General features: G+C 47.8%; 2 protein-coding genes across 3 annotated transcripts; both read left to right on the forward strand.

The window, feature by feature from the left end:
- Positions 1–231: 231 nt before the first annotated feature.
- On the forward strand, positions 232–3,147 carry LOC123049764 (serine racemase). Its single transcript, XM_044472641.1, has 7 exons — positions 232–453; positions 847–1,039; positions 1,135–1,221; positions 1,306–1,536; positions 2,167–2,240; positions 2,341–2,527; positions 2,797–3,147. Exons 2-7 carry the CDS (start codon positions 852–854, stop codon positions 3,041–3,043), a joined length of 1,014 nt encoding a protein of 337 aa, XP_044328576.1. The 5' UTR covers positions 232–453; positions 847–851; the 3' UTR covers positions 3,044–3,147.
- A 1,568-nt stretch (positions 3,148–4,715) lies between these two features.
- Positions 4,716–8,998, forward strand: LOC123054219 (actin-depolymerizing factor 6). Of its 2 annotated transcripts, XM_044477940.1 has the most exons (7): positions 4,716–5,113; positions 5,673–5,811; positions 5,896–5,987; positions 6,504–6,597; positions 7,162–7,247; positions 8,157–8,422; positions 8,522–8,998. In XM_044477940.1, exons 1-7 carry the CDS (start codon positions 4,820–4,822, stop codon positions 8,670–8,672), a joined length of 1,122 nt encoding a protein of 373 aa, XP_044333875.1. In that variant the 5' UTR covers positions 4,716–4,819; the 3' UTR covers positions 8,673–8,998. The 2 variants fall into 2 exon arrangements, with proteins under 2 accessions (XP_044333875.1, XP_044333874.1); XM_044477939.1 differs by lacking the exons at positions 4,716–5,113; positions 5,673–5,811; positions 5,896–5,987; positions 6,504–6,597; positions 7,162–7,247 and adding an exon at positions 7,886–8,023.
- Positions 8,999–13,276: the final 4,278 nt, after the last annotated feature.

Consider the following 13,276-nt stretch of genomic DNA (forward strand, 5'->3'; position numbering starts at 1 on the left):
ATCTGTGTCTCCACGAAAAGCAAATATATGCTTCTCATGAAAGCACATTTTTTCGCGCAAAAATAAATTTTCGTGTATTTTTTTCTTCAAAATCTAAGATAAACCAGACGTAAATCGAAAAACCAAAACATCCAGAATAAAGCCCATATAAAATCTGAAAACGTGTACAGAAAAATAAAACCAACGCCCAGCAAAAGAGGCCCTTGGCGCTCTCAGCCCACAAAAATTACACGCAATGGTACCTTTAGCCCCTTTTGCTCTCTTGATTTTGCTCTTGGAAGGATTCCTGCCTTTTCCACTTCGGCAGATTCCGCCTTCAAATCTCCGCACATCTCACTTGCAAGGTCCACGAGATTCTGCCCGCCTCCTCCATCAGATCCCTCTCCGCACCGGATTCCTGCGTCTCCTCGTCCGGGCCTTCTTTCAGTTCCGTGGTTCCTCTTGCTTTCTGCGGTAACTTCTACTGCCGAATCTTGCTTGACTGTACCAACCAGCTTGCTTGAATCATCAATCAGTTCGCTAGTTATATGATTGCTGGTGTTTCCTTGAATAGCAAGTTAAATTAGCGTACTAGTAGTAGATATGGTTCTCTATTTATTTTTTTCATTTCTTCTTTTCCCCCTTCAGCCCGCCAGTACAACCAAGAAATGTGAGCCGTGAATCACTAAACTAGAGCCACTTTTATTTTAATTTATGTAGTTATGTACGTTTTATATTGTATGAAATTCATTCTGATGGGATGATCTACATACTGCAATATATTGAAGCACTGAACTGGTGTGTATCAGTATCAGTGTATGACTGAACAGGACAAGGTACATGATTCATGTTGTTGATACTTGTTAGGCCTGATGGGAAGCAGAGATGACGATGGCCAAAATGCAGAAGGTCAGGGTTACGCCGCGGACATCAATTCCATCAGGGAGGCGCAGGCACGCATCGCGCCATACGTGCACAAGACACCCATCCTGTCATCAACTTCTATCAATGCCATAGCAGGGAAGCAGTTGTTCTTCAAGTGTGAATGCTTCCAGAAGGCGTGAGAGTTACTGCCTCGTGTGCCATTTACCTATTCGATGCTTTGCAGTACATGGTGCTAATTGTTGTGGACATATGTTGTATTGTGTTGTGTAGAGGGGCGTTCAAGATCCGAGGGGCATCCAATTCAATATTTGCCCTTGATGACATTCAGGCAGCAAAGGGCGTTGTGACGCATAGCAGGTTGGTGCTAGCTTCAGTGTATTGTGTGCTTGTTCCCAACATTCAGAAGAAAATTAAGATACTGATGATATGGTTTCTTCTCAGTGGAAATCATGCTGCTGCTGTGGCACTGGCTGCAAAGTTGCGTGGCATACCTGCTTACATTGTCATACCCGAAAACGCGCCAGCATGTAAGGTTGAGAATGTTAACCGTTATGGTGGTCAGGTTATCTGGAGCGATGTCACCATGGAATCAAGAGAATCTACAGCTAAAAAGGTCCAGGAAGAGACTGGTGCTATTCTTATTCATCCATTCAATGATAAGTACACCATCAGGTAGTCTTTTGCCATCCAAAGCTTTTATTGTTGAATTGTTCTGTATAATGTGACAAATATCCCCATTACCCCAGAATTAGAAATGCTTCCTATAGAGTGCTGACAGTTTCCCTAAGCTAGATGATAATTTTTTCAAAGGTACCATAGACATCGCTTCTAGTAACAATTTGTATTTCGGTACTCCTGAAGTAGCCTGGTGACTAGGCTACTGTTTAGATGCGAAAAAATAGCTGGAATTTCAAATTAAAAGTATGTAGAAATTTGATCACTTGCTTACTCAGCATTGATGAACTGTTCTTCCAGTGAAATGATCACCAAGAGTAAATGGAATTACTTGATACTAGCCCTGGCAACACCATCTAAAATTTAGGATTTCATGAATTTAACTCGTTTTCCGACAACAGAACCTTCGGAATGTTTTATTGTTTTCTGTAGGACCATTTTGGACTACAGGAATACAACCCATTATTTCCACACAAAAAACTTGATATGTTTTATGCACCATATATAGTCAAAATCTCCTAGTTTCTTCTGCACTCTGTGTTTGCTCTTAGTGCATAGAGTAACTTGAGTTTTCATTCCCTTTGAATTTTCCCGTGAAATATAGGAATTTATTTGAATGTTTTTCAGTGGTCAGGGTACAGTATGCCTTGAACTTTTGGAGCAAGTCCCTGAGATCGACACAATAATTGTTCCAATTAGTGGTCTGCACTCTCTCAACTTCTCCCTATCGTAAATAGTTTTTTTTTCTGCGAGTAAGTCTTTTCTAATTTGACACTGACATATATTTTGGCTAAACTACAGGTGGTGGTTTAATTTCGGGTGTGGCATTGGCTGCAAAGGCCATCAACCCTTCAATACGTGTTCTGGCAGCAGAGCCGAAGGGTGCTGATGATTCAGCCCAGTCCAAGGCTGCTGGAAGGATCATCAAACTGCCTGCAACCAACACCATTGCTGATGGACTACGAGCGTTTCTCGGTGACTTGACATGGTGAGGCAAATATACATTGATTATGTTTCCATCATTTTCTGCACGTGCATTACTAACCTGGAATCATACTAAAACGCTGACCTTTAGTTTTTGGATTTTTCATGAGAATGTCAATGCTAGCTAGATAGTTTATTTTGCCAAAATTTATCTTGATGTGAACGCCCTGGAATGATCTGTGATGTTAATGCTACTTATTCCGTTGTGATAAAAATGGTTGCTAGTGGACAGAAGAATGCTACATGTTTTTAAATTTAATCTTTATGTTCTAGGCCGGTGGTGCGTGACTTGGTGGACGATGTCATCGTCGTGGATGACAACGCCATTGTCGACGCCATGAAGATGTGCTATGAGACGCTGAAGGTGGCTGTGGAGCCTAGCGGAGCCATTGGCCTTGCCGCTGCCCTCTCTGACGAGTTCAAGGAAAGCTCCGTTTGGCATGAGAGCAGCAAGATAGGGATCATTGTTTCCGGTGGCAATGTGGACCTCCGCGTGCTCTGGGAATCCCTGTGTAAATGAGATTGGGGCTGTGCAGAACTGTTTGAATTTGAAATGCACGAGGTGAATGGCTGCAGACTTGAAAAGACACTGATTTCTTACACGGAACAGTCTATGTTTGCTGATCTACTCGCTGCAAAACGTTTTGCCATTGACTTCTTTTTTGGACCATTTGCCATTGACTTCCTACAGCGCCTTAGTCTGGAAGCGGCATATCTCCTGATTTTATATAGACAATAATAACTGCTGCCTTTGTCTTTTTCGTTCCTATTTCTCTTTCACCCACTGACAAGCATGACCCACATGTCATAGGCGCGAGACAGATTTTTTTTTTTGATTTGTCATTTTTTCTCTACGCTGATAAGTGGGACCCACATGCGACATGTAGGCAAATTAGACGGCTACACACGGGAATATGCGCTGCCTAAGCAGAGTTTGATGGCGAAAATTGTACCATGTTGCACTTAAAAAAAGAGCATCAACCGGGCGGCTCAAACCCTCCTTAAACGGCGGACGGACAAGACGGTCACTGACCGGTCAAAAATAGCCGACTCAGACGAGCACCTCAAGCGCCCGAGCTCACCAACACCCCTCATATCCAGCCCAAATCTGAGACGGATATGGGGAGGCCCGGACGCAACCGGGCGTGTCCGTCATGTCGGATCCGGCCCATGCTGGCCCACCTAACACCCAATATATTCGTCATCATCCGCTTGCCGAACTAAACCCTAGCCAGTCCACTCCACGCCACCCAGTCCCGAAGCTCCCGTCCGGCGATCTCCGGCATGACGGGCAGCGGAACTGACTTCGACAACCCCAGGCCCATTGATTGTGGTGTCATCCATGCGTGGTGGAGGAGGCTATGGTCGTTCGTATTGCCCTCCGCCGCTCCCGAAGGACTACGCCCGGCTCGATGACGGGATTTGTCCAGTAGGAGGGTTCTGCTCCGTTTTTAGCTATGGTTTTTGAGGTCGACTAGGGTATGTGTCCTTCTGAGGAAGGCGATGTGGCGATGGCTCCTTGAAGATGAAATAAGATCCTTCCCGCCAAGCCCATCCCAGCGGCGCGTCTACCATCGTCGGAGGGCGCGTGGAGGTGTGTTTGTTGCGAATCTCATGGGATTTGGTTGGTGTTGGTCGTTAATGGAACTTGGTGGATCCAGTCTTCGTTCGTATGTCTACAGTTTGTATCCTTTCAATCTACACTTCTTTTCATTGGCACGGTTGCTGTTTTGATGCGTTGGTTCTATGGGGCCTTAGTAGACGACTTCCCGACTGTGTACTACGACAAGTTTTGGTTGGCTCCGGTGAGAGAGGGGCAATTATGATGGCGCATCTTCAACTCGGTCCAGTGTTTATAGTTGTTGATAGATGGTCTATGAACTTGGATGCATTTTTTTCATGTTCCTTGTACTGCCGTGACAGTTATAATACTTCCGTTCACAAATATAAGATGTTCTAACTCTTTTTGTATCGGATGTATACATACGCGTTTTAGTGGGTTTGTTCACTCATTTCAGTCCATATATAGTTCATATTGTTGTTTCTCTTTTCAGTGGCTGGAAACAGTAATTGCACAAAAAAAAAGGAAACAGTAATTCTGGTCCAGCGGTGCATCAGAAATTCAGATTTCAGAACCCATCTCCGCGTGAACACGAATCTTGAAGCACTCGGAACAAACCCCTTGCCACCCGAGGCAGTCGTCCGTTCTCCGTCCCACGTCCCTCTTCCTCCTTCCCCCCGCCGCCGCCGCCGCCGCAAAGAGAAGCGCGAGAGAGTGGGGCGGCCGTAGCAAGCGATGCCGAACAAGCGTCAGCGGGAGGCGCGGAAGCGCTTCCGCGAGGCGAACCCCGGCCTCTGTCCGCCCGCGCCCGCCCCTCCGGCCGACGGCACCAAGAAGAAGAAGAGCAAGAAGAGCTTGTTCAAGAAGGTGAAGAAGGCGGGAGCCGGCGGCGGAGTAGGAGGAGCGGGGAGGTCGAAGCACCCGCTGCGGGTTCCCGGGATGCGGCCCGGGGAGCAGTGCTTCATCTGCAAGGGCACCGACCACGCGGCCAAGAACTGCCCCGAGAAGTCCTATTGGGACAAGAACAAGGTACCAGCCCACCATTGCACGGCTAAAATTGCTCTGCGTAGAAGCTTGTGGTGATAATGTTGTTCGGCATGCTGTCAATTGCTACTTGCTGTAGATTCCATGGACCCAATAGCATTGGATGATGTAGCTCCTGTGGAATGGGTTTATAGCAGATTAGTGCTAGTTGGTGGTTGTAGTGGAAATACAGCGACAAAAGTGATGTTGATTTTCCTTTAGCCTGCCTTTGCTTGGTGAGATTGTCACTAGGCGGGCTAGGAATGCGCTTGTTTTGTGTTAGCTAGTATTTATGACTACCATAGAAACTCACAAGTCACAACATACAACATCACAACACTTAACCTGAGAACAAACGTTCATCACTGATTATATGAAGAGCTAGCAGTTACTTGCAGTCATATGAATGCTTGTTATTACAGAAAAATGTTTGATATTGCTAAATTATGTTTCATCATGAACTCATGATCCATTACAATAGTTGGTTTAATGTCTGATTTCACCATATGCAAGGTTTCCATTTCACTATCTCTTAACAATTGTATTATTTTTCTGTTATTTTCAGATTTGCTTGCTCTGCAGGGAGCGAGGGCATAGTATGAAGAACTGCCCTGACAAAGGTGATGGGGATCTGAAGAAATTCTGCTATAACTGTGGTGAATCTGGGCATTCCCTTTCCAAGTGCCCGAAGCCCATTGAAAATGGTACTCTTCATCCATTCATGTTATGCTTAGATTCCTATAGATGTGATTTCTTCATGTGCTTAACATTATTCGATACGTATGCAGGCGGCACAAACTTTGCGAGCTGCTTTGTCTGCAAACAGCAGGGACATTTGAGCAAGGATTGCCCTGAAAATACACACGGCATTTATCCCAAGGTATTCCACAGGATTCCTTGTTCCCTCTCATGAATCACGACACAACTACTACTACCGATATAAGGCATTGAAATCGAAGGACTATTTTCATTTTTTATTTAGACTTTCTTGCAGACAAACATGTCATGCTGGCAAAAAATGATTTTGGCTTGCCGTAGTTACCTACTTACTAGTTATGATGTTTGAATTGCTTGTGTCTTGAGGAACCCAAAGAATATCCACTGTTTTTTTTCCTTTGGGATAGTGAGGCATCGTGCAAACAAATGGATATATGATCTTTGAGTGGTATAACCACCACTTGATAAACTATAAGTATCTGTTTCAAGGGGTTTTACGTTTTTTCTGTATGAGTCCTGAGGTACAGAACCAGTTTGCTGGTGGAGCCAGCCTTGTTTATAGCTTTGACTTTCTGTTGTTACTTTTGTTGTTGTTAACACTCCTCTACCTTGATTACGTTTAGTTGATTCAATCTCTGCTTTTTTGTACATGGATTTTAACTCTATGTATTAATGTTAGGGTGGTTGCTGTAAGATATGTGGTGAAGTTACACACTTGGCAAGGCATTGCCCGAACAAACGGCAACAGTACTTCGAATCCTCGGTGGATGATGGTAAACAAATTGGAACTTCTTCCTTGACAAACCAACCTTTGCAATATCACAACTACCATGCATGCATTCGCAACATTTTGAACGTCCGCTGGAATGCGAAGTGTGTTGCAGTTGGTCTATATATATTTGAATTACCTGTTGCCATCATTTAAAGTTTCACACCAAAAAAAAACATCTGGACAATAATTCTTGTATATAAGCATGCTGGCTAAACTTATGATTTCAGGTTATACAACTATTTTGTTTCTGAAGATTTGTTTGTGTTGTTGTATAACATAGTTGGCTGTGCCAACAATAGAGATATATCTGTAGGCCGCGGTGTTGTATTGTGGTGCAGAGGCTTTGGATAGGTGAACATGTTCCCTTTTCAGTCCTTAGTAAGGGTTGAGTAATGACTAACTGTACGGGCGCGGTACCTTACTCTTGACAAAATCTAATGTATTTATATATGTTGAGAACTTGAGATTGTTAGTTAGCTGGTGCAACTGAATTTCTGCTGGTAGTTGTGCAGTTCATCACAGGAATTCGTGTTTACTTGTTTATTTGTCGCTGTGTTTACTTTAGGTATGAATATGGAGGGAGACTACCAGGAAGACCATACTCTGCATGGTGGAGACGATCTTGAAGATGATTTCATTGATGAAGAAGAGGTGAAAACCACCAAAACAATTAAAGCAAAGCAACCTAGCAGCGGCGAGAAGAGTACCAGCTCAAAGTCAAAAGGAAAACAAGCTCCAAAAGTTGTAAAATTCTTTGGTTAAACAATGCCGCCATTTTTGTAGTGTACGTCGAGAATGATCATCTTCCTGGACAATTCTTTTTGGAGGAATCCCAGCTGTGTAACTTACAATGCAATGAGAATGTATCTGTCTACACTCCGATGTTGGAAAGATGTCATATAATTTGAAATCTCCGGTTGTTCATCAGTCCTCACTACGTTATGGTTACACAGAATTTGTTATATGACTTATGGCCTCATGGGGTTCTACGAGCGGGCGATGTGCCTGTGTGTGGCTGCATTGTTGGTTTGTCATCGATTCGTCCAAATCGCAGTTGGTGCAGCAAGCCCCGAGCAAAAAATAAAATAAAATAAAAATGCTGCTGTGCTGTCGTGGCCAGGGATGGAGCTTGGTTACAGGCCAGAGCGATGGATGGGTGGTGTGGAGCGCCTCTGGATCTCCCATGGCTCTCGCGAACGGACGCGCCAAGGAGGGGACGTGCTTGGTCAACCGCCCCTCTTCTTCCTCCTCCTAAAACGGCGGCATGCATGGCACCATGCATGCGATGCGAGCCTCAGGCTCCCCTATATTTCGCCCGGCGCCTCCTCTCCTCCGGGCCTTGAGAATCTCGCCCGCCGCCTGACGCCACCGTCGTCGCGTCCGGCGCTCCGTCCGTGGAAAGAAGAGAAAACCCATCGTCAGCCATGGTGAGCGCGCGCGCGAGACGCCTGCGGCGGCCCTGGATCGACGACGATGGTTCGATTCGATCCTTTTGGTTGGTTGATTGTTGATAATGAGGTGCTCTTGTTGTTGGTGTTGTTTGCGTGATTGCGATGCAAGGCGAACTCGGCGTCGGGCATGGCCGTGAGCGACGAGTGCAAGCTCAAGTTCCAGGAGCTCAAGGCGAAGCGGAGCTTCCGGTTCATCACGTTCAAGATCAACGAGCAGTCGCAGCAGGTGGTGGTGGACCGGGTGGGGCAGCCCGGCGAGACCTACGCCGACTTCACCGCCACCATCCCCGCCGACGAGTGCCGCTACGCCGTCTTCGACTTCGACTTCGTCACCGACGAGAACTGCCAGAAGAGCAAGATCTTCTTCATCTCCTGGTACGTGACGTGACCCATCCATCCATGCATGCATGGTCTCTCACACGCGAGTACGTAGCTAGTGAACGATCTGTGCCTGTGGTGGCTGCATGCATGCAGGTCCCCGGACACGTCCAGGGTGAGGAGCAAGATGCTGTACGCCAGCTCCAAGGACAGGTTCAAGAGGGAGCTGGACGGCTACCAGGTGGAGCTGCAGGCCACCGAACCCAGCGAGATGACGTTGGACATCGTCAAGGCCAGAGCCCTCTGAACAAATTTCTCATCGCATCGCTCCTTCCAGGCTCCAAGGCCAGCAGCTGGATCTACACCACGCCCTACGTACCTGCGCCCCCGTATCGTATGCCGTTTCCCCTCCGTCGTCGGTGTCGGAGCCTCCCCCTCCTTGTAAACTAGACATAGATGCTCTCTCTCGTTGTCTTTCCCGTTTCCAAGATTTTAGACGGCATGCCCATCTTATTTCCCCTTGTTGCTGAGGTGCGTACTACGTAAATTTGCCCGTGCTCGTTGTGTAAGCGACTGGCTCCACACGGCCGCACGGCACTTATCCACGAAAAGACAAACATTCTGGTGTGTTTTGCTCCTGGTCTCCTTATGTGCTCCTTCCAAAAGCAGCCCTGATGCTCACACTATCCAAAAGTTTAGACGCATTTGTCTTCTGCTAGTGATTCTTTTTTAAATATTCCAAAGTTATGGATGCGAGAGTGAAACGTTATATGAAGAAATTAAACTATGCAAGGGCATCTCCAAAGCAGATACTTAAGACATGAATAATTTGCAAGTAATTAAATACAGCAGATCCGGCCCCTCTCGACCGTGACCGCGTCGCCCCCGCAAGCGACCGGCCGCGCCTCCCCTCTTCCCCACGAGCGTTCCCCCAATCTCTTCCACCTCCCTGCCGCCGTCGCCGGCGCCCGGCGCGGGCCTGGCCCGGGTGACGTTGGCGGCGGCGGCCCCCGGCCCTTTCCCATCTAGGGTTTCTCCGGCGCGTGACGGAGCGGCTCCGGGCGGTGTCTTCAGGCGGCGACGGTCCTGCGCGGCGGCGGGGGTTCCTGTCGCGGGTGGGGGCGAGCTCTGGGCGGCGGGGCGGGTTGGCGACGCCCGCCCGACCCAGATCTGGGCCCTTTGGGCCCCATCTAGGCTGGGACGGGCTGGTGACAGGCGTGGCGTCGGCGTGGCCCTCAGGAGGCGGTGGTGGTGCGTCGGGCTGGTGGCGGGTGGCGGCTCGGCTGCTGGCGTGCAGCAGCGCGGTGGTCAGGGCTTTGCGGTCCCGTTATGGGCCCGACCAGGCCTGGGTGGCCTGGTTTGCCTTGGCTGTGGCGTCCGGTTGGCAATCCGTGTCGGTTCTGGAGGCAGAGGCCTTTGGCGTGACAGCGGTGGAGGCGGTTCCCTCCCGTTCGGCTCTGGTGCTTCCGTCCATGCCATCTAGGCGCATCTTACCTCTGCTCTCTTGACCTCAATCGTGGTGGTGTTTGCAGCAAGACGGAGTGGATGGGTCCAAGACCGTGGTGGCGCGTGCTTGCGGGTGGCAAGATGGTGGGTTGGCTCCGTTCTTGTGGGGGCCGGGGCATGGGGGTGCAGGAGAAATCCCTGCCGGTTCTTCCGGCTTCGACGTGGTGATGCCAGTGGGTGCCGCCATTTCTTTTTGAAGGGTGTCGGTGCTACCCATCCCTCGCTCCCCTTCTGCGTGCCGGGGGAAACCCTAGGAACTATCCGGAAAGCAACGTCGTTGGCGTTCCATCCCCCCTTTGAGGTGTTGTTTGGTATGCGGCGGTCCGGTGCCATGGCGAGTGGTGGGACGTAGATGGAGGGCGCAGCAGTGATGGACCATTCGTGCTTGTCGAGCTACCGTTGTTGGAATTTTTGTCTTCTTCTTTTTCCTTTTGGGCTTGATGTGCCGTTGAAAGTGCAATCATGCCCTTAATCTTATTTTGATGTTGATGACAACATGCATATAGGGGACTAATCATGTTTATCAAGTATATCTCAGGATTAAGTCTCAAGGGCCGTGTGTGGATCATGACACGGACAAATATATATATCACTCAAGAGCGGAGATACAAGACAATAGCTTTGGCTCTTTTTCGGTTCGTTCTTGAGTATAGGGATCCCGCACTATTAAGAGGGGATCGTCGGATTTCTTGAAAGACTTGCTCAAAACCCACAAAGCATCCTCTCACAACATCTCTGCTTCATCTCTAGTTCTTCCACTAACTTGTGCACAAAGTCTGTTGTGATCATGAGCTAGTGTCCTCTGTTTTCACCGGACGACCCAAATTCTACGGACGTCCGACCCCTCACAGCCGATCGGGCACCTGGCTCTCTCAGGATGTCCGGTGCATCCTCACAGAAATAAAATAGCGGAAATCCGGTCCTCTCCGGACGACCGGTCACCGGACGTCCGTTTCTCTCCGGAAATCCGGGACAACCTCAGCAGAACACTTATTAATGGATTTCCGGTCCTCACCGGACGACCGGCACATTCCGGACGTCCGGTGGCTGTGTGTCTTGTGCTACTTTGTGGCTTGGTGGATTCCCAGTGACCGAACGACCGGCGGCCTGGTCGGACGTTCGGTCCAATCTGTGCCACCGGACGTCCGGTATTATCTGGACGACCGACAACTCAAGTGGCTCAACGGTCAGTCTTTACACTACTACTATATATAGCCCCCTCCCTCCACGGGATAAGGTTGACCATTCACTTTGAGCTTTCCAAGAACACATTTCACTCCCTCTCTTGATCCCCTACACCAAATCCTAGACCCCCAAGGGATTTGGGAACATTTGAGAGAAGTTCTCCAATCAAGTGATAGATCCACTCCTCCCCCATTCTTCTCACCAAAGGAATTCGTGATTTGAGCAAGTTCTTGAGCTTTTCCCGTCGTTCTTGTTACTCTTGGAGGTTGGAGACTCCTAGGCGGTAGGAGTCAGTCGGTGAGGAATCGATCATTGTGATTACCCCCGGAAAGTTTGTGAGGGTTTGGAGATCACCCCAAGGTCTACCACTAGTGGTTGAGAAACGCCTTCGTGGTGTTGTCTCAAAGGGAGAATAGGGCGAGCCTTCGTAGCGTTGGTGTGCCTTCATGGTAACATCCACCTCTCTAACGGCGACGTAGCTTCCCTCCAAGGAAGTGAACATCAGCATACATCCTCGTCTCTCGAAGTTGCGGTTATTCCTAACCCTAACTCTCTAGTTATGGTTACTTGTCTCTTAGTCCTTACTTATATCATATTGTGCTTGCTTACTCACATAGTTGTGTTACTTGTTTACCTGCTTAGCTCTTAGCATCATACTTGCAATTGTTAGGCTCACTTTCATATTCCGCATTATTGCCTAAAATTGCTAAGTAATAATTAAAATTTGTAATTGTACCTATATATTCACCCCCCTCTAGGTCCATCTCGATCCTTTCAATTGGTATCAGAGCCTCGTGCTCTATTCTTGTGGCTTAACCGCCCTTGAGCGAGATGAACCCGGATGGGACTCCCCTTGTTGCGGATCCGAAGAGTACGGACGCGGCTTCCACGGAAGTCAAGTCCTTCACTTCTGAGGATATGGAACGGGTCCTTGCTAAGCAAAAGGAGGAGCATGATGCTTCTCTTGAGGCCTTGGTCCAAATGAGACTAGCCACACTAATCACGATGCTTGCACCACTTTCTGGTGGTGCGGCCTCGAGGCCAGCTGTGCCTACTCCTTCACTTGGTCAACAACCTCCTAGTAATGAACACTCCAGTGTTCCTTGGCTTTATGCAAGACCTCAAATAGAGAAACCAAAGTATAACCCTCAAGGCAAACCTCCTTTACTTGATGACACTACCGATTTTGCTTTGTGGAGAGTTGCTATGCAGGATCATCTTCGATATGGAAATGATGAGACGTTGGATATCTTGGAGTATGGCTACCAAGCTGTTGACCCGAAGAATATTACTCCAAGAGAGGTATATGACAAGAATCTCAATGACACAGCAACCATGTGCATAAGGAGAGGTATGACCGACAAGCAAAGGAGACCATACATACATATCACAAGTGCCAAGGAATTATGGGATAGCATTGTGAGGACCAAGACCGGTACCTCCACTCTCCGGCTTGCTCAATATGAAATTGCGAAGGGTCAATTGCAAGACTTTTGTATGGAGAAAGGTGAATCTCCCAAGCAAATCCTTGAGTGTCTCATGACTCTCACCGCTGACATCAAGTCTTGTGAGTGTGATAAGACACAAGATGGATTCAACTTGACTAAGCGATTTCTCGTGGACAAGTTGCTTCATGCTCTTGCTCCGTATCATCATCAAATGGTGTGGGACACGAGACACCACCATGGATTCAAGTAAATGACTCCGGATGACATCATATCCACCTTCCAACTATTTCAAGAGACAAAGGCAAATGCTACAAAACATCTTGCCATGCATGGTACCTCAACATCAAAAATCAATCTCGCATTAAAGGCCAAGCATGTATATGAAGAAGCAAAGTGAAGAAGAGGAAGATGATGAGGATGAAGATGGTGATGAGATTGACTCCGCTGAGAGTCCATCATATGAAGACATTGCTCTCTTTGTCAAGAAGTTTAGCGCGGGGAAATTCAAGGGAAGATTCCAGAAGAAGAAAGTGAGGAAATGCTACAATTGTGAAGAAACCAACCACTTCTCCAACGATTGCCCTTATGAGAAGAGAGAAGATAAACCAAGGTTTCCCAAGACCTTTCCCAAGAAGAAGTTGCCAAATCCTTTGAACTCCAAGCTCAAGAAGAGAGATGGGAAAGCAATGGCTGCTCATGAAGAATCCGATCCGGATGATGTTAATGGTTTTGCCGGAGTAGCCCAAGATTCTCAAAACACTTTGAGGCTAGT

This window comes from Triticum aestivum, chromosome 2D (genome assembly GCF_018294505.1).
Source record: "Triticum aestivum cultivar Chinese Spring chromosome 2D, IWGSC CS RefSeq v2.1, whole genome shotgun sequence".
Lineage (NCBI taxonomy): Eukaryota > Viridiplantae > Streptophyta > Magnoliopsida > Poales > Poaceae > Triticum > Triticum aestivum.